This window comes from Danio aesculapii, chromosome 21, assembly GCF_903798145.1.
Source record: "Danio aesculapii chromosome 21, fDanAes4.1, whole genome shotgun sequence".
NCBI classification, from domain to species: Eukaryota; Metazoa; Chordata; class Actinopteri; order Cypriniformes; family Danionidae; genus Danio; species Danio aesculapii.
In genome coordinates this window covers 16019859-16044868 of record NC_079455.1, presented here as the reverse complement: position 1 = coordinate 16044868, position 25010 = coordinate 16019859, and the positions used below count along the sequence as shown (strand labels likewise).

Sequence of the window (25010 nt, the reverse complement as noted above, 5' to 3'; positions counted from 1 at the left end):
AATAAAAGCAGTACATGATTTTTTTTCAGTATGCAATGAGGAGGTACACATTTCTTTTTGTTTCATTTTTAGGTTTTCATTCATTTAGTGGTGGGGCGCTGTATTACTGGTGAAGCCATTTGCTCATTTGCCAGTGTCGACATGTAATTTTAGTTGTAAAAAGGGCACCAAATCAAACTCACCTGAGCGTTATCAGAGTCCTGACTGGCAAATATCTCATAAGGAGGGTTAACAAAATAAAGTGAATGCCTGGGAAACCCTGGGATGATGTTGCTGAGTTGAAAGCCAAACATTACCAGCCAACTCTTCACATCTGCAAGACAAAAAAAAGAGGAAAAAAAACCCTCCCTTTTACAAGCTGTCATAGGAAGCACTGTGCATCATTTACACAAAAGCTTTAGCTCAGGTTTTATCACCCTCTCACCTGTCACATAGTTTTTCACATCAATCATATCACTGAGTGGATTGTTGTTCTTGAACATATACAGATTGAATGGAGCTGGCTCTTTGCCTATTTTCGACCACAGCGTATGATCAGGTGCAATCCATCTTCCTGCCAGGACGTCATAGTCTCTCTGGGCAAAATGCACCAGCTTTGTGAGAGAATCATAAAGCCCTCCATGGAAGCCCAATATGAGCTGGAAATCTGGGTTAGAATCATGGTAGATCTCGCCGTATGCCGTGAACTGCATCTGCTTGACCATCTGCCCGTTACTGCTGAAGATGGCCAGAGGGGTGCCTACATTGTCAGAGGCGATGTAATATTCCTCCCCACCGCTGACCTCCATAGCGAACAGATGACCCTGTAGGTCATAATAGAAGGAGGTGATTTCAGCTCTCGTGTGGTTGTACACATGGGTGACCCGAGTGGGATAGTTCAAGTCTGCGTAGAAGTACTGCTGATGCTCGCCTTCACTAGTTCTGCGGGAGACACGGCGACCCAGACCATCGTAACGATAATGGACACTCCAACCTCCTGCTGTGCGGCTGTAGGCTCGCTCAAGAAGACCTTTGGAGTTGTACTCAAATATGTCCGAGCCCCTTTGCATGAGCACACCGTCCTCATCGAGTTGATACTGCATGTCACCCAGCCTCGTAATTCGGTCTCGAAGATCATATCGCAGTGGCAGCAAACGGGCACTGTTACCCGGGTTGAGCAAATGGAGGTTGCCGTTCAGGTCATAACTGTAGCGCCATGTTGACCAGTCATCAACCTTGACCCCCACAAGTTGTCCATCACCATCATATTCATATCGGTACTGTGTGGTATTGGCATAGGGACCAATCTTTAACTCCCGTTTGATAACTCTGCCCATGCTGTCATACTGCACGGTCATCCAATACATCAATGAGCGAAAGATCTCATATTGCACTTCCTTGATGCGACCATGTGCATCAAAGTGCTTGCTGAGCGTCATCACAGCTGTGGTGATGATTTGGTTGATGTCGTAGTATATGATGCCGAACTTGCCGAAGTGTTCAACCTTGCCAGAGATCTCATCATAGCGGTATAGATCCACAGGAAGTGGGGTTTCTCCTATTACCGGCTTTATGCTAGCCACCCTGAAGCTGTTGTCATGATAGGTGTAGTCGAAGCGAGCGTTAACCATTCCTTCTTCGGAGAAGCGGTACATCTGCTTGTCTACTAGAGGACCCAGTTTGCGATAGCGAATGGTGCAGGAGAAGCCTCCACTCTGCAGGTTGACCATTTTGAGGACTCCTGTTGTCTCATCATAGCCAAAGGTGACTGCAGTGGCATCGTACAACACCTCAGAGAGTTTTCCCAGCTTCCCGTACTTGTAAAGTACTCGTCGTCCCGTTCCAAGGTAGAACATTGCACATGGACGCCCATCCTCGCTGAAGTCATGGATAACTGTGGCATTGCTTTCAGGGGGGTTGTAGGTGTTGCGAATGTAGCCGACAGACACATGGGTGGCCATTGTGTGTCGAGCCATGCTGGGCATTGTGACCGCTGTGAGTCTGCCCGCTGTATCAAAATCAAAGACGTATTGCTTTTGACTTTGCTGGAGCAGCAACACCATGGACTGCAGAGAGAGAGAGAGAGAGAGAAAGAGAAAATATGAGCAAAATGAGTACACAAAATAAATACTGGTGAAAAATAATTCAACTCACTTTGTCCACGTAGCTGAAGCTCCATATTTTGCCATCAACAAAGGTTCTTGACAGGATCCGTCCAAAAGTGTCAAACTCGCTCTTCTCACTCATGCTGCCCCTCTGCAAGCCCACTAGTCGGCCGGTGGGTGAGTAAGACACATTGACCAGGGCTAAGCTGCTACTAGGGAGCCAGGTGGCTGGTCGGCCCTGGGCATCATAGATAATGCGCAGAGTGAACTTTCGGTGGTCATCGTAGATCTTCTCAGTTCTAGTGTTGCGGTCATAGTCAATGGACAGAAGGTTTCTGCTGTGGACCTGCAGGACAACATTTAAGGTTATTCCAAGTCATAAACTTCAATTTAAACTCTTGTTAAAGCTAGCTGTACACTGAATACGTTTTAATATCATTGATTCTCAGATTGTACAGATATGTTTACAGATATAAACCATGTCATGCTGTGGGATCTTAGGTGGAACCGAGTGCATGGAGCATGTTACAGAGACATTGAAGGGCTCACAGTGAAGTCTGTGACCTTCAAGCCCCCGCCAGATGTAATTTTTATATTTACTTAGGGAGCCCAGGAAAGAAAACTGCATTGGGCCCAGATTTACTAGCAAAGACAGCATGTGGAACAAGTTGTATCCGGGCAAAAGAGGACGTTACTAGGCATGGACGATAACTGTTTTCAAGGTATACCGCAGTTTGATAAGATCAAGGTTTTAAAACCGTCAAAATTTTCTGCAATACCGTTCCTAAGGTATGTATAAGATTTTTTATTTACGTTCTTTTTTTTTTTTTTTTTAGGACAGCAGTATCTTTAGCAGAAAAGATATCTAATGATGTCGTTTTAAATTGTAAAAATTGAGGATAGCAGAAGTCAATAATTCATAGCCTGTAATGTTTACTTTTCCAAGATATTTTAAATGTTTCTCAAAGTAAAATATATTGTGTTCAAAAGAGGAAAAAGTTTTTGTTTTTTACCCAGACATTTAAAAAGAATATATTTTCGAGCAGTAATTGACCCTTCGCTAAGCCCCGCCCTCCTTAATTACTGTTGCTACGCCTGTCAAGCTTTCGTGCCTGGCACGGCTTTTACAATGTGTATGCGCGGTGTCAGATATGCCAGGGATATAATGCCATTTTTGGCGAACAGGAGAGATATCCGAGAAATCCAGAAAAAATAAGGACTGCAGTATGCATTCCAGGAGTATATACACGACATAATAGGCAACCGATTAGAGAATAATACAATCAAAATTGAAGCTAGCTTAGCCTAGCCGCCTCATACGCTGACCGTTCAACAGCTCAGTTCATGCACAGCAGGAGAGGTGAAATTTAAAAAGAATCTAATTATAAATAATTACATTTCTCTATTTTTAGCCAAAAAATCCTGATAGACTAATGTTGTGCAATGAAATATATAGTTATTAACCGGCGAGGAAACACGCATGGACAGAGCTTTTACATCATTCATTCATAGAAAGAACAGCCAGAAAGGGGAAATTAATGGATTTGTGCTGAATTTCAGCATCAGTGACCCATAACAATGTACAGTAAGTTACCTATAACTGTCAGTATGTTTGTGTGCTCTTTATAAACTAATGAAAAACAGCTGCTCGTGAAATATTTAGTATTTTGGTTTTGAAAAGGGAAAAAAGTCCACCATCCCGTCCAAACATTTAGGATACCGGGTGCCTGTTTCCCTCACTCGAAAGTTTTACAGAGCCCCTGCGCGTAGCTACGGTTGCTAAGCCTTGATTGGTGGATGGCGGTTTTTGGGTGTGGCTTAGCGAAGGGTCAATCACAATACCGTGATACTGTGAAATCGTGATATTTTTATCCAAGGTTATTATACCATCAGAATCTTATTTCAGCCCATGCCTAGATGTTACCAACAACCCATCTCTCTCTCTCACATTTTCCCTGTGGTGCCTTGTTGTCACTATGTATTTTCATTTAGTGTCTGGCTCCTATTGGTTTATGATTTGAAAGTTGGTGTAAAAGGAGCCTCACTACACAATTGTGGACACAGTCTGATTTCAGTTGCCACTGATTGGTTGGAAAGACTACAGACTTTTTTTCTAAGATCAAATCTTTCAGGATTGTCAAAATTCTACAGTGTGCACCTAACTTTACATAATCAAATGATTTGTACATTTAAATGATTCAATTGGCCAGCTTTAAACTGAAACATTATAATTACTTTAGCATTCCAATGTAAAGATGAACATTATGAATTTCTGTAAAATGTCTTTCAGACAATGAGCATTTTGTAAAGTGCTATCGCAAATAAAACTGCCGACTTGTCGATTAGCTTCAGTGGTAGAAAAGAAAAGCTTACGCGCAGCTTCCTGCCAAACACTGTGACCTTGCCCTTGGTCAGCTCTTTTCTCATGCGCCACTCAATGGAGTTGAGTCCGCTGTCAGTGGGCAGACTGATGTTGCGCCTCCCGATGGTTGGGCTTACAGATCCTGCAATGATGTGTGGTTCCGTGTGGAAGCTGATGCCCATCCCATTAGCATAGGACACTCGCAGTGTGCCATTGTGGTACAACTGATAGCTATTGCGCACTTGGTCTGTAAAAAGACAAGGAGAAACAATAAGCAAATGAGGATGAAAAGTTATACTCTCTAAACAATAAATTATAAATCATTTATCATGGCTATAATTTAAAAGGACTTCTAGTTTAATACATCTTAAAATGTTTTTCTTGGGAATCAAAGCTGCATTTCAGTAGCATTACTTCAGTCTTCAATATCATGTGATGCTTCAGAAATGATTATATTAAAATTTGTTCAAGAAACAGTTCAGATTCAGAGTTGAAAGGAAAGTTAATAATTTGAGCAACAGACAGATTTGTTAAACAAATAACAGCAATTACTTAAGATCGAAATCTTTTGTAACATGTGAAGACACTACTTAAATGGTCACTTTCTCTGGATGAACAATTTTAATTATTTGAGTAAAATAATATTTTAGTTTTATTTTGTCAACAACTGATATTCCAAATTTAAAATAATAAATATATTTTTTGCATTAAGTAAAACATTTGACGTTTTCAGATGTTTATATTTATTTTCAGACAACACAATTACAGTGTTTTAACTTCAAGAAATCAATATTTGATTCAATAATCCTGATTTTTGCAATGACAACAAATGAAAAAAAGCGTTCTAAGGGCTCTATTTTAACGAGCTAGGCGCAAAGTGTAAAGTGCATGGCACAAAAGCATTAAGGACGTGTCCAAATCCACTTTTGCTATTTCAAGGATGCAAAAATACACTCTGCACCCTGGCGCATGATCTAACAGGGTTGTGCTTATTTTCTTAATGAGTTATGGGTGTGTTTTGAGCATAACGTGCATTAAACCAATCAAAGTCTCTTCTCTCATTCTCTGTAAGAGTCGGTTGCGTCACGCTATGGGAAATTTGCTATTTACATGGCGCATTTTGTAAGTGGAAAAACTGAACGCTTCACTAGCGAGAAAACAGTTAAACAGAGCATCTGCAGCACAAGGATAAAGAATGATCCTCCTCTATTTTGCCTCTTTACTTTCTCTTTACTTTTACACCTTTAATTTCGTGAATACGGAAACGATGTTGTACGCATTCCACTGAAGACATTTATTAGCCTACATATTTAATTTTGTTTGTTAGTCGCAAAGATTTGTTTCAAAACTATTTCTAAATTCAGTTCTAATTTCCAGCAAACAAACAAACAAATAAATAATAATAATGAAGCATGGTCAAACAACGGAGTTATATCCAAACACATCCAAACACAAACTTATGCCCTTCTATTTTTATATAGTGTTCCAAATGTCTCCAAAACCCGACAGATGGACAAATCTAAATTTGTTTTTAATAAAACAAATATAAATATGCATAAAATAAGTAATACTACCACCACCACCACTACTACTACCACCACTACTACCACTACTATCACTACCACTACTACCACTACCACTACTACAGCCACTACTACCACTACTACTACCACTACCACTACTACTACTACCACTACTACTACTAATAATAATAATGACATTATACAAATGCAAATTGTCACGAATAAACAGAAAAAGCCCCCCGACATGGAGGCAGAAAATAATAATTTTTGTAATATTGTATTCCTTTAATTTAGTTTCATATGTAAAGATATTTGTGTATTGCTGTACATCCTGTGTGTCTTAAGCAATAAGTGTTTGGACCTGCATAGGTGCGTAACTAACGTGCTCTGCGCTGGACTTTAGACCAGCTTTCAGTTGGTCAATGGCGCGGTCTATTTTTGTTCCTCAAAATAGCAACATGCCAACACCCATGAGTCCACAAAGTGCCGCAAATGGATTTGCAATTTAAACAACAGGGTGGAAAACTTGAAAAATAGGGTTGCGCTGGTCTGAAAATAGCAACAAATTGCGCCAAACATGTCTTGCACTTTAAATTACCGGGTGTATGATAGGGTCCTAAATGATTATATGACAATATTGTTATTCTTCATTTATTTGTATATCTAATATTTTATTATAATTCAAGTGGTCTCTTAATTTTTCTCATAGCTGTATTTATGCACTCTTTGATGTCATTAAAGTATTACTGTAAGTCAACTTATTATGAAGTGTTCCCAAAGATTCATTCAATTGAGTATGAAGCATTAGGTCTGATCTGACAGTCTATTGTGCATCAGGGGAAGCGCAGCACTGCAGGGAGGATGTGTGTAATGCGGCTTTTGGCTATAAAGAAGATTTAGCTTCGGCTAAAAGCAGCACAAACATCTTCACTTCCATTTACAAGGTATAATTGGATCAGACGCTGCTTTCTACAGAAATGTACCTGGGAAACACAATCATGCACAATTTCAAAGTCATAAAATAAATAAATATAGAAAATCCAACCGCATTTTGGTGGACTCCTAACAAGCAGAGGGCACCCAAAGGATTGGTTTTCCATGTAATTTGTCTCGAATAAACGGCAAAAGTGAACTCCTTACAGGAAGTAACAAGTATGTTACGTGAGCAAATCCATCATCAACATATAATCCACTGGATATAAAGAGAGGAGTTTAAGCCTTCAAGCTTTTGCCTCCACAAAGAACCCCTAAAGGCAGCCTATGGTAAATAGTAAAATGGTGATTTCTCTGCTCTGCTGGACGCCGCACATTCAAACAATGTGGCCTCCCAGTGGGAAGAAAAAAGAAACATCCGTCTACTTTCCTGCTGCATGTTTGGATCTTAATGGATGTGATTTACAGAACGGGGGGCATCAGCATGAGATCTGGACTGAGCTTTGTTCTTTGCATGTTGTGGTTGTGTGTTTTTACCTTGAACCACAGTGTAAGACGCCTCGACAGATGAGAGATTAGTGACAACGGTGACATCATCATCTCGGTTTGAGCTCTCCATGTCGATGTTGATGGACTCCTCCATCTCACGACGCAGGCTGGTCACAACACCGGTGGGATACGTCACGTTGGTCAGACGACCCTCACTGTCATAGCTGGGAAGAAGAGAGACAAATCAAAACTCACTGCTGGGAATATAACAGTCAGTGTTTTCAGAATGATTAGTTGTTAGTAGGCTCACACGGATTCCATGCACGCAGAAATCTGTAGATTTCCCCTGATTTTAAGCTCATCATTGAGTCTTTATTTACTTGTGTAGATGTTTGTAGATTTAGATTTATTCAGTTTTTAAATTAATTTCAGTAATATTATTGACTAATATGAAAATGTTCATAAGATTTATTTACAATACAGTTTGTAAAGTAATATTTTCTGTCTTTTAGTAGATCTATTATATGAGAGACTAGCTTTGTTCAGTAAATAAGTGGATCTAATTGACTTGGCATTGTAAACATTAAATACAAGTTAAAAGGGTATTTTTTTAATTTAAAATATTGCGTTTTTAGCTATGATACTCCCAAAATCTTTCCACATAAATCCGTAGACTTTTTACAAAATTCTCAGCAGAAATAGCAAAAAATGTCTGCAGATTCTGTCGGGCCCTAGTAGTTACATGTATTATTATATAGTTGTTGCTGTTGTTATGTTAAATGTTTGAAGTGTTTTACATTCAGTGCTATTTTCTGGAAAATTTATACACTTTTTTTTTTAGAACAATTGTTTAACGTATCATTGTAGAAGTAAACAAAAACTATGCTTTAATCAAACACACATCTAGAATGTTTACATGTTTCAGAGCACCTGTCAAACCTGTTTAATATTAGAAATTAGGGCTGCACGATATTGAAAAAATCTGATATTGTGATATTTTATCTTTCTGTGATACATATTGCGATCTGAAATCCATTTCACATAATAGTTTGAATAATGGTTTTCTGTGTCCAACAGAAATTGACTAAGTGCAATTGAAAAAAATGCTTTTCTTACTTTGCTGTCTCGATTCTGGTTCAAAAAGTAAAAATATTGTTTTGTTCTTCAGAAAAATTAAGTCAAAATTAAGAGTTTTTTTTATTTTTTTTATTTCTCAAAACAAGGTATATGATCTGCCAGTGGGGTAAGTAAAATAATCTTGTTTTCGCTTTGAAATGTAGACTAGGAATTACTCAATTACAAAAAGGGGTTTGGCATAAAAAGTATATATTCAGTATAAATAAAGTAATAAAATACAATTCTGTGGCTCCTGGTCAACTATAATTCAGACTCCACAATGCATGCCTTGCAACGCAGATACGCACATGGCGATATGAATGGCGAAACGATATATTGTGCAGGCCTTGTAGAAATTGTATTTTCATTTATTAGGCACAGACAGAAAGAACTAAATCATTTTTCAGATTTTTATTCTCAAATGTAAGTCAGCACACAGTGTTGAGGTAAATAATTCCTTATGTAATTGGACTGAAAAAAAGTGTCTTTATAATTGTCATAAAACAGCAAATTAGAAATTTTAAGAATAACAGCAATAATTATATAATATTAAAAATATTACTAACTCACTAAAGAGCTTACACAAGCTGGTGGATAAGTCATTACAAAAAAGATGTTATCCAGCATTAATTCAATTACTGAAAGTAACGCCTGTAGTTCTGTACTGTAGGTGATGGGAGCAGTTCTAGCACACAGACACCAGATGGCAGCAGGACCAAAGCTTTGTTTTGAAAATCCTCTGCTCTGTCCGATGAAGGTGCCAGTGCTCACCAATGATAACAACGTTGTTTAGAACTGTAACACAGCCTAATTGATCATAACATCTACCATGATTCAAATATCTATTAAACACTGGGGGGTTTTAAGATCTGCACCATGTTTGCACTCATTTCAGCACCATTTCAGTACAAATTCCCACACTGTATGTAGCCTACTGTCCTACTTAAAAACAAAAAAAAATAAAAAAAACACTAAATGTTGTGAAATATCACAAGGTGTTTTTAAAATCAAATCAAAACTATTTCTGCCAACAAAAAAAGGGCATAAAAAGAATTAGGGCTGTGTAATTTGCCTATAATCAAAATCTTGATTAATTGAACATTTTAACAAGATTGCAATTAATAAAAGGATTCTTTTATTTATTTAATATTTTTGCCCTCAGAGTTCACTCACAGTTTTGTACAGTAAATATGCTCACATATTACAAGTTAGAGATTTCTGAATGAAGGGGGCATTACTTGATTTTAAAATGATTGAAGGAAACACACACTGTCTACCATCTATGATTATTTACTGAACATTGCCTAAAAGTTATTTTCAAAAAAAGGTCAATAATAATTTTAATGTAATGGAAAATATGCCGTCTCAGGCATCTCTGGTGCAGCTTCCAATCATCATCATCAGTGTAGTGCAAAGTAATGCTCAAGAATAGGTCCATCGTCCTACTTGACCAAAGATCAGATGTGAAATATAAATCTGCCCCACCTTTAACAGAACGGGGTCTCGCGACTCCACATGCAAGTAAATGAAAAAATCGTCCTGGAAAAATTAGGTTGCTTATAGGTTCTGAATGTTGATTTCCATTACTTTTCGATTAATCGCCAAGGCCTAGAAAATATTCGAATGAAATGGCTATAATGAATTGATATCAAGATGCATTTTAGTCAGTCTGATCACCAGAGGACAATGCTAACACATTGATTCTGCTCTCGTTTGAACACTTCTGGAAATGTTTTTATTTAGTTTAGAGCCAAAGAAGAAAATACAGCATTCTTACCAGTCCTAATTTGTGCTCTGTATTGTCTCATTTTGCATTAATTTGTAAATTGTCATGCAAAATGTATTTGAAAGATCAGGAAAAGTCCATACTCTCATCTATAGACCCTACACTCAAAAAAAAAAAAAAAAAAAAAAAAAAAATTAAGGAAAGTGGACAAGAGAGTCATTTTAAAACAGCATGTCAAAGATGGGGATGTGTCTCCATTGTCTACTTTTGATCTGATCAACCCAAAAGGCCAAAGAGATTTTAATGCCCATATCCAAACAAATGGCACAAATAGTTTTCTGCATGTTAAAATAAATTGCTCTCATTAAATTTGCCCCTGACTTGTCTGTTTTTCACAGTTTTTATACTCACTTGTAGAAGTTTGTCCATCCAGTCTCATCTGATTTGGAGGCAAGAAGTTCTGTGTTCGCGTCGTAACTGAGCTGTGCCACCTCCTGGCTGAGGGCGGACACTGAACGTAGGTTGCCGGCTGGGTCCATTCCCAGTGTTACCACCTGGTTCTCTGGCAGCAGCACCAGCCTGATCGAGCCAGACGCCTCCCTCCGCACCCGAAGTGTGTTGTTAGAGGCGTCTGTAACAGCTGCCAACTCTCCGTCCAACCCGTAGGTAAAGTTATACAGGGGCAAGCCTGTAATGAGGCTAATTGTTTGCCTGTGAAGGCCGTCAGCACTAAAAACATACAGTTCCTGTTCCAGAGATGAACCCACTTCATATTGTCCACTTGCTGTGGCATTGGGACGGTTGCCTCGGACCGAACGGACACGGATGTTGTTCAGGTCAGCGATAAACAGGGTGCCGTCAGGTGACACAGCCAGCGAAGTGGGACAATTGAGAAAGGCGTCTGCAGCGTAGCCTTCATCTCCTGAAAAGCAGTTGCAGTTGACATCATTCTTGCAGTCGCATTCGGAAGTGGCACCAGCTACCAGGGAGATCTCACCACTGGTGCTAACCTGCCGGATGCGGTTGATGCGCTTCTCATCGGTCTCAGCAATGTAGAGCACACCTGTGTGGGAGATAGCGATGGCTGTGGCGCTCTCCAACGCAGAATGAATTGCAAGTTTGCTGAGCGAGTAATCAATGCCAGGGACCTGGCAGTGCATGGGCCGTCCTGCAATAATGCTGACCTGGTGGTTCTCTGAGATGCGCAGGATGATGTTGTTCTCCAGCACATACAGAGAGTTGTCCATTGGGTTAATGGCCAGGTCTGTGGGCCACTCCAGACGTACCTAAAACATTAAAAGTATGTTTTTTTTTTTTTTGTTTCATGTAAATCCATTGATCAAGACCATTGCTGTAGTCTCAAAAATACCTGTGAAACCACACATTTCCTACAGACACAAATATGTAACCCAGGGGTGTCCAAACTCAATCCTGGAGGTCCGGTGTCCTGCATAGTTTAGTTCCAATCCCAATTAGACACACCTGAACCAGCTAATCAGGCTCTTTCTAGGTATACTAGAAACTTCCAGGAAGGTGTTTTGAAGGATGTTGGAGCTAAACCATGAAGGACATCGGCCCTCCAGGAACAAGTTTGGACACCCCTGGTGTAACCAATCCCATCAACTGGCCTGGCTTTTCAAATGATCTCCACAGTGATTTAGTGTTTTCAATGGCTAATGGAAACATGGTTTGTGTAACATTAACAACACACTATCAGCTGTTTCATGACAGTAAAAAGTCTTATAATATCAATTAGTAAAAGTCTTAACTCAATTACCGTGCCTCATAGATGTAGAAAGTGATGCATAAAATACCCTACAGATATTAATGAGTGGTACTTGACCCTGAAAATTGCTGTTTCATTTCTTCTGAATCTTCCTTAGTTTCTGGTTCAAGCATATGGCTGAATTAATAGCTTAATAGATCCATGTAAATGAGTGAAGTAAAAGTTTAGTTATTTCCAAATCCATTTCAAGAAAAAAAGGTCACACTTTATTTTGATGGTCTGTTTGCCGAATTTAGGTTACATTCAACATCTACATGCCAACTAATTCTCATTATATTACTAGTAGACTGGGGTTAGGGTTAGTGTAAGTTGACATGTACTTGCAAAGTTTGTTAAGTTAAATGTCTGTTTAAGGAGCAGTATCAGCAGATATTAAGCAAAGAGTCTACTAATACTCAAATGGACCATCAAAATAAAGTGTTACCCAAGAAAAAAATGGGGGCCATTTTGCAATGCCTCTGTGCACTGCTAATTGGGGGAACTGTGAAATCTCAAAAAAAAAAAAAAAAAAACTGCTTACACAATATATTTAAAATCATCAATAATATAGTGGACTGAATTGCCTCCACATGACTCATCACTCAAACATTCTCAATAACACATCTATTTCAGGCTGGTACAGCCTATGTGCAATGTAAGAGTTACAAGTTTCATTAGGACCTGGAGCTTCTAATGGCAAATGAAGTAACACAATAGGTGAATCCCAATTCATGTATACTTATGCACTATTCTATTCTGTTGAAGAGTAAGTTAACCCCTAAATAAAAATGTACTCAATATTTATAAGGGGCCAAATCATTATGAGTTTCTTCTTCTGTTGAACTCTAAAGAAATTATTTGGAATAATTATTTTGAAGAACAACTTTCATAGCATGAAAGACAAATACTATGCAAGTCAGTGGTTTTTGAAAACAAACAGAATTTTCAGTTTTCCGTGAACTAAATCGTGCTGGTAGTGTGGCTATTTATTTAATTCATTTCATGATTATTTGACATAATGAATAAGAAATAAAATCTAAAATAAAGTTGGACACTTTGAGACCTAAAAGCCCCTCTGTTGTCTACAGTGGTGTAGGGCGGTGTAGGGCAAATTTATATTATATGGAGAGCTGAGTGTATACTGTGTAATTGCATAATGTATAGTGGGCCATATGTGATTTTTAAAAGCATAAACAATTAATTTATATGCAAATAAGGTCACACTTTATTTTGATGGTCTGTTTGTTGAATTTAAGTTACATTGCATCTACATGCCAACTAATTCTCATTAGATTATAAGTAGACCGTTAGGTTGGGGTCAGGGTTAGTTTAAGTTGACATGTAGTTGCAAAGTTTCTTATAGTCAGTTAAATGACTGTTTAGCAGCAGTATCAACAGATATTAAGCAGACAGTCTACTAATACTCAAATGGACCATCAAAATAAAATGGAATACTCAAAAAAAAAAAAGTGTTACTGCAAATAAATATTTAAATGATTTTCAAAAATGAGTTTTAAGAAATAAAATCGACTTCAAAAACAAAAGGTACATTTAGCACGAAAAAGTCTAATAAATATAGATGTGGTGCAGCTGTGAGTGTGAGTGTGAATTCAGATTTTATATTCATTTAACAACGCTCCGGGTCCTGTTTGAATTTCTAATTTCTGACAGTAGACTTCATAAAAGCGTTTTCAGAAATGTGTTTCTGTTTCCAGATTCCTCCAGTGGAATCAGGAATTTCTGTTTCCAGAATGTATCACAGCGTTAGACAAATGATGACAGTGGCTTGATTGATCATCCAGTTCCATTGTTAGTCACTGTCAATGTCAAAGAGACCCAGAGAGACATTCTGACAAGCAAATATTGGCTAGCTCTAGCTCAAACATGTAAAGATGAAACATAAAGAACGAAGCATTGCACAATTCAAACTAAAACAGCAGACTTAAATGGGTTCAATGTGAATGAATTTTTGTTTATTTGACAGCTGTTCTGAGTGCTTCATGTAGACCAGGGGTGTCCAAACTCGGTCCTGGAGGGCCGGTGTCCTGCAGATTTTAGCTCCAACTTGCCTCAACACACCTGCACGGATGTTTCTAGAAAGCCTAGTAAGTGCTTGATTAGCTAGCCCAGGTGTGTCTGATTGGGGTTGGAACTAAACTTTGCAGGACACCGGCCCTCCAGGACCGAGCTTGGACATGCCTGATGTAGACTGTTACATCTTTAAATAAATGTAAAGTCACTTAATTAGTTTAACAGTTTTTACTGTTCACTTTATTTATATTGCGATATTTTTTACTTTGTGTACACATCTATATTAAAACTTTAAATGTTTTAACAAATCACACAGTGTAAATTAATGTAGATTATACCTGCTGTTTTAAACTTAAATGCTCTTATACACAATTTCTTCCATTCTAATTTCATAAACTTAAAAAAATCGAATGTAAGTTAAAGGGTTTGTACGCAAATGTAATATTTTCCCTTTCTTAGCTGCATTACTAACCAAAACAAATGGATAATAATAAAGCTCCTTATTAATTCTGACCTGTCCATTAAATAATATGGCATAAAAATCTAATGGATTTGAGATGTGCACATTAGCCCTGATTTCAACACCAGTTCTTATTTCAGCAGGCTGGAGCATCTTTTATGGACCAGGAGCTTAAGTAGAAGTGCGAGAGAGTTGAGGAAGGTAATAATAACCTGGCTGACGTCCATGCTGGAGTCACAGCTGAGAGGTCTGACTGCAGTCAGGTCATTGGTCTTTATCAGAGTGGAGATAATGCCATTCTGATCCACTTTGCGTATCATTGTAGCGTCCACAAAGTACATCAGGCCATTCTTATCCAGTGCGACACCTGCAAAAAAGAGCCGACAGTGAATAAAAACTCAATACTCCTGCATGACAGAACTTGTATAAGACATGCTAAAATAGGATTCCAAAAATATTAAAAACATTCACCTTGTAGCTAGTAAAAGGATGGGTGAGATGTAATAATTAAGTATGAGGATTAACACAGTCGAATAATTATGCTAATTTTGTCATTAGCCATATAATAAAATTAATGCCATAAAATTATGCCATATAAGGAGTGACTGCCGGTCCACCCACTCAAATTAAATAATGATTATTTCTATTTTTTGAGAAGAATGAAAAATCAACGGCAACTTCGTAACTTTTTAATTTAGTGGCTAATTTGTAAGAATTCGTAATCTCATTCGTACAGTTTAGTACAATTTGCTCATCCCCCAATGACTGTTGGGTTTAGGGGTGGGATTGAGTGTCACGTATACTTTTTAAAATCATACATTTTCGTATGACTGAACTTGTACGAATTAGCCATTACACTGGCAAAACGTAAAATAGTCACATTTCCTCGTGATATCAGGCTGGGAAAACATTGTCCGACTGGTCTCTACAGATCATCCACACCCATCATACCCTCAGTCTACCTGGTTTCTACTGGTTGAACTTCCCAATGTTTTCATATAAAAGTACTACATGATTATTATTGCATTGTAATCACATCCTGGATATCTTCTTTAAGTTATCTCTGGATCTACAGCATGTGTCATCATGTTATTCTGTGCTTGAACTTGTTTAAATCAAGAAAACCTGCACTAATTAAATGTCATCTATATAACTATACTAATGCTTTCGGAAGCTGCAAACCAAAATATGACTTAACATCTCGATACGCATTTGAAATTGTTCTGCACAACTGTGATACAGTTCCTTGACCCCATTTAAGACAGAAATACATGATACAATTATTTTCTTTACGTTGTTCTGTCTCGCAAACTTAGAAATAATAATTAGCTTGATCTTTTAACATTTAAGAGGTCATTATATATAATATGAAATGTAGAGTTAAAAGAAGCAAGGCCAACACGGGTATACACAGAAACAAATGATAAACAAGATGTTGTGGAAACGCTGTCTTTGCATTGAATTCCTTCCTATCTGAACAGAAAAGCAAATAGGAAACAGTGGATCAAATACATTTTTAGTAAAGATCCAGACTACATTAAGAATAACTTTGTTCAACTAGTTTCGTCATGGATTTGTTTACAAACAAGGCACAATTTGCTGCTGGATTTTCAGAAAGATTGAAAGACAAGACAATGATGTACTGCCTGTATAAGATTCAGTATTGGAACAGGAACAGAATTGTCGCACTATAAAATTAAGTCACTGTTTTTATGATGTGTTCTCTATTGCTTTGTTTTTATTTGATATGTACTGAGTATTTATAAGCTTTAACATATATCACCAAACATCCATCCAGTGTTAGGGAAAGTTTCTTTTGAAAGTAACGCATTTAAATAGTGAGTTACTGCCCAAAAAAGTAACTAGTTGCACTACTTAGTTACTTTTTATTGTAAGTAAAGCGTTACGCTACTTTTGCATTACTTTTTATTGAAAAAAGTAATTAAAAAAAAAAAAAAGGTTGAGACTTTGACCTAATCCCATTTCTACCCTTAGCCCTTCCCCTTACCCCTCGTTTTGTGCGTTCACGTAAAGGGGTAGGGGTGTCCCAATTCTCTTTAGCTTGAAGGCGTAGGGCAAAGGGGAATGGCTAGATACCCCTTCAAACTGAGATTTTTCAGGACCACACTCAAAATCAAGGGGTAAGAATATTTCCCACAACACAGCATAGCTGCATACGGAAGTAGAGATGAACAAATTACTAATTTTTTAATCATTATTACGAATTTTTGCAACAAACAAGTATATGTTTTAAAAAATGCTAAATTTTGCTAACTATAATCCCTAATAATAACTCCTGTATAGCTGTTCCACAACATTGTGGATGACACGCGAATCCCCTGTTAGAAAAGTCTAGTGGCTGGGAATGACCTTTTTACAGTGTCTGCTATAATGTTAATGCTGTTTTCTTGTGTGTTTACTTACTGTAGATGAATATGGCCACGGTGTTAATACACAGTACAGATACAATCTTATTGGCACATTATATGATTATAATAACATAATATATGCTTTCAGTTATTTCCTGAAGATAAAAACCACAAAAGAATGCAACTGGAATAACTACAGCAGTCGTGATCGTCGATCTCATATGAAGCAAGAGATCGTGATGACATATGATGATGTGTGTAGGTGTTGTAGTGCTGTCCCAATTCTTAGGGGTAAATTTTGAAGCCCTTCCCATTTACACTCTGTTTCAAGGGCCAAGGGGAAGGGGTAGGGGTACAAAAACAGAATTGGGAGTGGGCCTTGATCTCTTTCAGAACTTGTTTTTCTTTTCATCTTCTTCTTTTTTTGTAATAGAGGAGCTCTGTAATTAGCAATGCACTGTATAACCTACACCTACATTTACCTAAAAAAACACATCCAAAACATTTTTTTAGGATAATGTTATCCGAGAACTACATAAATACAGATTATTGAATGTTTAAATCTGTATGTTTGCTACGTTTGTACTATTTTCCTTAGTTAAAATCACTGTCCATTGAGACAATCCCCTTTATCTTTTCTTCGATGTGTACAAAATAATGAACACATTCTCTCATTGACTGCATGATTCGTTGTGACTACTTTCATTTTAATTCAGCAATTTATTTGTTAAAAGTGAATTAATTAATCTAAAAAGTGCCTCACGTAACATTTTCAAAAAAGTAACTTCAATATTAGGTATTTTTTAAAAGTAATGTGCTACTTTACTCATTACTTAGAAAAGTAGTATTATCACCTAACTTACGTTACTTGTAATGCGTTACCCCCAACACTGTATCCATCCATCTGTGAACAATGTCGGTTATCAAACATACATGCAGAGGTCTAATAGGTGAACACACAGCTGTTTGTTCATATCTTTAATTTTTAAATATAGTGTGCAAAATTGTTAATCAATCACACCAGTCAGTGTTTACTATTGTATCTACAACCTGCAACCCTATTCAAATGTTGTTCTGATGAGGATGTAAACAGGCAAATAGCCCATTACCTATAAATGATGATGTTATTTGATGTAAATACCTTATACCTATTCCGTAAATACCTTTATCATACCTTGATAAAATTATAAGTTGACATTAGAGAACATGAAAAAAGGAAAGTTCATGACCTTTACATTTCTCATCTTTAAATCACTGCTGACTCCCTCAAAGAATTTCACTGCTTCCCAAGCATCTGAAGTAGTTCCCTCCCTCTCCGACAATCCCAGGAGAAAATGTGTTTTAAAGGCAAAATAATTAGTAGTCTGTGTGTGTAGGTGCAATGACCTGGAAAAGAGTCAGGCGCTGCTCTGCTCGACTGCTACAGTTTGATTCCTGCTGTCATGGTGATCATGTCAGAGTGTGTTTTATTCTGAGATAAGAAGGCAGAGTCGCTCTCTGAGTGCAGTCTGCTAACCTCCCCGTCTCTCTTTACCTTCTGTGTCATTTATTTTCCTCACATCAGCGGGCCATACTGGGCTTTAAGAATGATGTCTGGAGTCTGGAGAATCACAGGTTACTGAGGTTTGTGATAGCGTACAAAATGACAACTCCGGTAACTGTCTAAGGGATTAAATAGTAACGGTTTCTGGCTTCATGGGAAATAAAGGTGTCACAGTGTGCAAATGCCAGTTTGTCTTGTCTTAAAGCTAACTTTAGTCTTTGATGTAGTAAAGAGCTGTGAAGTTAATCAATGCAATTTAAGTTGTCTTGGTACTAGTCCAGATATTTACAAATTATTAAATCAAGACGATCTTGTCTTGTGTTCAGAAATAATGAGTTAACATTTTATTTAAGGTTTTTCCTTTAAAACAAGAAAATTATCTGGGATAAGCAAAATTATTTTATTCAACGGTTATTTTGCTTATCCCATTGGCAGGTTATTGGGCATTTTTGAACGGAAAAACTCAGTCAAGTTTTTCGGGGTTTTTGCCTGGAAAAATCTGACATTCCGATATTTTGTGTTTCTGTGATATATATTGCGATGTGAATACAATTTCACCAGATGATTTAACTGATTTATTTGGATTGATTGGGGGGATTTTGTAGAGGAGTGAATCTCGAATAATATATAACAAATAAATTACAAGAATATGTAAATAAAATATAAAGATAAAAGTGAATTATAGTCATTTCAGGTATTCACTGTTCAGGTACAGATATTGAATAATCAACACTGCATATTATTTAATCTTCATTAAAGTTACAAAAAATTACTTGTGGTCGGATGTTTTAAAATTTGAAACATTGACATGTTCACACAGTCACAGGCCTTAAAGGGACAGTTTAATTAAAGATTAAAATGTACTCACTATTTCCTCACACTTTACTTGTTTCAATACTATAGGAGTTATTCAATTATATTCTTTTTGTGTTCATTTAAAAAAAAAGAAAACTCATAAATGTTTAAAGTGAAGTTTCATAAACTAATTTGGAGAGGAGCACGTGATATGATTGAGCATGACTGGCCGCTCATCTGTAATCAGTAATAATCCAATCAGAGTGATCCTAGTCTACTATAAATGGATCATTTTCTCCCTACTGCTCTATCTTCGTTTGGAAGAATCCCCCCTTCCACCCCATCTCCTCCTTTTCCTCCATTTTCTAAAGGGGGCGCTCTCGAGACCTATCTGATCTCGGATCTCCTGATATGCGTATCGACGGGGGGGGGGGAGCCCTGGGCTCAAATATCTCCGAGCTCAGGGTTCTCTCCCAGGGCCAGCATGTAATGAAAATGGTAAGTCATGTTTGGCTGAACTGTCTCTTTAAAAATGCATGCAGATGATAAACTATTACTCCATTATGATTAAACTATATTAAACTATAATCCCAACATTGTATATCCTGCGATGTCACTATTGCGGATGCACACATTGCGATATCGATACTGAAACGATATGCTGTGCAGCCCTAACTTGACTATAGGTTAGAAGTCTTTACTTCTTTTCTGTGCTTGGCCAAAAACTTGCTCTCACAGTGTTAGTGCTGTGTAAGCATTATCAAAATCTACTTTACATAGATATAAAAACAAATTTAAACAAAATTGATTGTTGCTTGTTCTATGAAGACAAGAAACATTACATCATGAAAATGTACTTGAATATTTTGGAAAAGTCATGGACTTTTAGTAGTAAAAATGTGTATGAACCCTGATAGTATATTATTTGCACTCCATCACATGCGCAGAATGAGAAGAAAATAATCGTATTTCTTAAAAAAAAAAGAAGCGCATCACCTCTTGGGCTCATTAGTGTGGCTTCCAATGCCTTGCCTCCATCTCCACAACGAGCCTCATCGAACGGGACGCACTGCTCCCCGGTCCCTGCCACCACTTGAGCATTATCCAGCAAGGGCCGGGCACCGTTCAGAGAGCGAACCCGGTAGATCTGCCGAGAGTTAGTGTCTGACAGGAACAGAGAGCCTGACATTGGATCCACCGCCAAGTAGTACTTATGGCTTGGACTGTTGCTATGGAAATAGGGCAAATGGGAGAAATGTCTCTTAATAAAATCCTCTGACAAACAGCACGGTTACCTTGGTGAACATGATTAAATGTGAACAGTTCAATGCTGGTAAAGTAATTGGAGCTCAAAAAAGAAACCACTTCGATATAAAAGAAAAGTGGAATTCTGGTACATTGAGTGAGCTGTAGAAAACATGCAGAGAAGTGCACAAGCATAGAAAATCTGCACAATGACAGTTTGAAAAATACAGTGAATATAGCATGTGCTTAGATGTGCACACAGGAATATTTTTACATTATTTATTTATTTGAATTACCTGTGTCTCAAATCCTTATTTCTTCATGGAGCAGGAAAACAGAGGAGAGAGAAAAAATACATCAATTAAAAATCCATTTCCATACTTTTTGATATTAATATACTACAATAATTTTATTTATCTTTCAAATAAAAGTCTGGATTTATAAATACACGTTCATCCCAAATGTTTGTATTTTTTTAATTGCTTGTTTTTTTTTCCACCAAACTAAGGCCCGATCTCAATTCTACCCCTTAGCCCTTCCTCTTACACATGAACGTGAAAAACGAGAGGTAGGGGTGTCCCAATTCTCTTTATGTTGAAGGTGTGGGCCTTAGGGGAATGGCTAGATACTCCTTGAAATGGAGATTTTTGAGGACCACACTCCAAACCAAAGGGTACGAAATATTCCCAGAATACACCATCTATAACGGCATCATGGCTGCACACAGAAAATTTCACTATCTAAAATCCATAATAATAATTTCTGTATAGTAGTCTTGCAACATTCTGACACTCGATGACACTCGAATCCTCTATCAGAGAAGTCTAGTGGCTGGGAATTACTTTTTTTACAGTGTCTGCTATAATGTTAATATTGTTTATGTGTGTTTACACAGATGAATATGGCCATTGTGTAAACGCACAGTACAGTTACGATCTTATTGCCACATTATATGGTTATGATAACATGGTATTGTTGGCTTCAGTGATTTCCTGATGATAAACCAAAAAATACCAACTGGAATAACTACAGCAGTCGTGATCGTCTGATCTCATATGAAGAGATTGCGATGACATGATGACGTGTGCAGGTGTTATAGTGCTGTCCCAATTCTTAGGGGTAAATTTTTAAGCCCTTCACCTTCACACTATGTTTCAAGGGCCATGGGGAAGAGGTAGGGGTACAAAAATAGAATTGAGATTGGCCTAAGTGTTACCCATTAGGGCTGTGCGAATAATCAAATCGCAGTTTGAAACGTTGCAATTAGTTAATCGCATTAGGTTGCGATATAAAATCTATATGTATTAAATTTTCCCCGCCCACAGCAAATGCATGACTGCCGTCTGTGTGGGACAGTCTTAATAGCCAAATGAGTGAGCACACATTCGCTCTGCCCAATCAGAATTGCACAACTAAATTATGCGGAACGCTCAAAGTAAAAAGAAAACGAACAAAAAAGCACGGGCAAGTGTGATAATACTGCTTAAGAAGCATTAATAGGTTGATTAATATCAAAGAGAAACAGCATGTCGGTAATATGGGAAATTCTTGGTTTCAAAGTCCCTGACACCGAACAAAAACAGGTCATTTTTAAAAGCTGTTGCAGAATTGTTGCCACAACTTACAGATTATTGAGCTAAAGCTTTACTACAAAATTAAAATCGCAAATCAAATTGCAATCGCAATATCCGTCAAAATATAAATAAATAAATAAAAATCACAGATATTTTTATTTTTCTCCATTTCTCAATGAATATAGGCAATGAATTTTGATGCATTTAAACAAAACAGATTTATTAAACAGATATATTTAATCAAATATTATTTTAGTCACCAAACATATTTAGAAATAGAAAGATAACACATTTTAATTCAAGCAAAATATAGAAAATAGAAAAAATACAACCTACAAAATTTCAACTAAATTTTTCTATTTTTTTGCTTCTCTTGATTTTTTCTCTTTTTTAAATTTGTATTTAATATTTTTCTATAGCATATAAATTTGGGTGTGCTAGTTTTTGGACCATTATTGTGAGTTATTTTCTTAGTTAAGCTCCAGATTTGGCTTCAGTATTGACTGATCTGATGTATATGCACAAATATAATATTGTATAGCTTCCTATTAAAAATATGAATTTAAAAGATAGATTTGTGAGCGTTGTACTTATATATTCTGAGCACTGTATACATTCATTAATTCATTTTCTTTTTGGCTAAGTCCCTTTATTAATCAGGTGTCGCCAACTTATCCAGCATATGTTGTACACAGCAGATGCCCTTCCAGCTTCCATTCACACACATACACTGCGGACAATTTAGCCTACCCAATTCATCTATAGCGCATGTCTTATGAAGGGGATATAATCAAAGTATAGTTATTTCATAGAAAACAGCACTTTGTAAAATAAAATATTGTAGTTGTCGGCACAAAACCCCCCCAAAAACCTGTAGTTTTGAGTTGTTTTTTTAAGCTTGGGTTGTAAGGTTGTTGTAGTCTTGGCAGCATAACTTGTTTTGTTTATTTTAAACTTGTAGGTTGTTATAAGCGACTTGTATGTTCATTCTATCATCGTTCCAATGTAGGCTTTCCAATGTGATACTGGAACTTCGGCTTCGCCATTCATTTTAATGACTTTATAATACACTAAAATAACTATTGCAAATTATTATACACTTTCACAATATTACTCCTTTTCCCTTTTATTTTTGATCCAGCAAGTGTCGTTCATTCTTTTCTTTTAGTTTTAATTAAGTATGAGATTTGAATATCTATTTTTATTGTTATTCATTAAGGCCTTTCCTCTCAGTGAAATCTGAATAAAATCCACACATTTTTTATTTGGATTTGAATAGCAGAGTCTCATTATTTAACAGCTGTGCTCTGTAATATGTTTGATCAGTGTTTCTCAACCACGTTCCTGAAGGACCACCAGCACTGTATGTTTTTAATACCTCCTATCTCTGTCACACACATTACAGGTCTTTTAGTCTCTGCTAATGAGTTGATGATTTAAATCAGGTGTGTTTGGTTACCGCGATATGGAAAATGCACAAAGCTGGTGGTCCTCCAGGAACGTGGTTGAGAAACACTGTGTTAGACTACAGAAATGCATCATACTTTATAAGTGGATCCACCAGTTTTACCTGAGCTCCAGTACAGCTGTGGTATTGAGGGACGGATAGACTCTCCGCACAAAGTTAAGGTCACCCACATACAGGTTGCCTTCTCCATCACAGGCTACAGCCATCGGCGCTAGCAGCTTGTTGCCCTCTGCCATCCCACTGCAGCTTGGGCATGAGATGCTGCGTCTACGGCCGTTACCCATAATGCTGTTGATGATGGGCGGCTGTTGCTGAGAAAGGAAGATGTTTTCACCACTGCCCTTATGAAGGATTCCTGTGTGAAATAAATCAAACACTGTCACTAAACGCAATTGAGTGAGGTTTCAAACATGACATATTTCTAATGGTCTTTACACGCACAAATGTGATGCTTAAATGAAAGCATCAATTTCTACGCTGTGACATATTTATTGCATTTCCTGATCAATAGCGTGAAACCAGCAGTCATTAAAGACCTCATAATCATCAATAACGACCAGAAAAAAATGAGCTGGTCCCTCAAACACACAGAATTTCACCCTAATACTGTGATAAAATTATAAGCAATGATGAATGTGCGTGAAACGAGCAACATTAAGCAGGAAGCGTGTGTTATTTTATAGTCCACTGGCATGCTCTTCATCTCTGCGTCCTCATTTGGCTTCCCACTAGACGGGCTCCAATCACAATAAATGTTGTTTTTTCTTTCTTTTCTTTTAAAACAAATCTTTTGAAAGACGGAACTAAGCCTTTGGAAGGCCAGACTTGGTTGCTGCAACAGCCTGAAGATAAACAGGTGTGGAAAACCACACAGAAACTTCTGTACTATAATAGTGCTTAAAACCAACACAATTCACACAGTGAGTCCGTAAAAGCCTTCTCTTTTCTTGAGGCTGTTAAACCATTGGCTGCAGGTATCTGTAGATGATGTTTCTTTTTTGTTGTCAGATGTATTTCACAAAAACAATGTGTTTTAGAGAGCCTCTATTATGGGTTTTTCAAAATGACCTTCCATGCAGTGTGTACCACAGCTCTAAGTGAAGTGAAATATCCAGCTTGAATAAGGCTTAAATCTGAAAGTGCTATAAAACTATTGATTCATCTATAAAAGAGTCGACTCAAGAGTACTTTAAATGAACTGTCAGGGTAGCGAATCTTTAGCCGCGTCAGCATAATGTCAATACAGAACTCAAGCCCCGCCCAACTTAAGTTATGAAGTAAGTGTTGAAGTAAAAACATGTTATTTTGTTAAAACATTGTGGTATTTTCACATGCTTTTTAAATGCTGCGTAGTAATTGCTGCTCCACCTAAAAGCATGCGCTTAGAGATTTACTAGAATGGGCTTTACTGACATAATGCTCATGAAAATTGTCCTAGAAAACAGTAATAATTAGGTTCCAGTTTGGTACATATGTGCATTATTGACTTGATTTAGCTGCTCATAGACCATTTCAATGTGGTCATGT

The 25010-nt window shown here is 37.3% G+C and overlaps 1 protein-coding gene across 1 annotated transcript in view; it reads right to left on the bottom strand.

Moving 5' to 3' along the window:
• Positions 1 to 25010, bottom strand: part of tenm2b (teneurin transmembrane protein 2b) — a 218739-nt gene that overhangs the window by 4766 nt on the left and 188963 nt on the right. The window contains exons 19-28 of the mRNA XM_056446894.1: positions 23586 to 23838; positions 20738 to 20758; positions 20193 to 20425; positions 14702 to 14856; positions 10645 to 11519; positions 7440 to 7615; positions 4458 to 4693; positions 2134 to 2430; positions 425 to 2045; positions 183 to 313 (exon numbers count right to left, since the gene is read on the bottom strand). Of these exons, the coding sequence (XP_056302869.1) occupies positions 183 to 313; positions 425 to 2045; positions 2134 to 2430; positions 4458 to 4693; positions 7440 to 7615; positions 10645 to 11519; positions 14702 to 14856; positions 20193 to 20425; positions 20738 to 20758; positions 23586 to 23838 (3998 nt within the window). The remainder of the gene's footprint in view (positions 1 to 182; positions 314 to 424; positions 2046 to 2133; positions 2431 to 4457; positions 4694 to 7439; positions 7616 to 10644; positions 11520 to 14701; positions 14857 to 20192; positions 20426 to 20737; positions 20759 to 23585; positions 23839 to 25010) is intronic.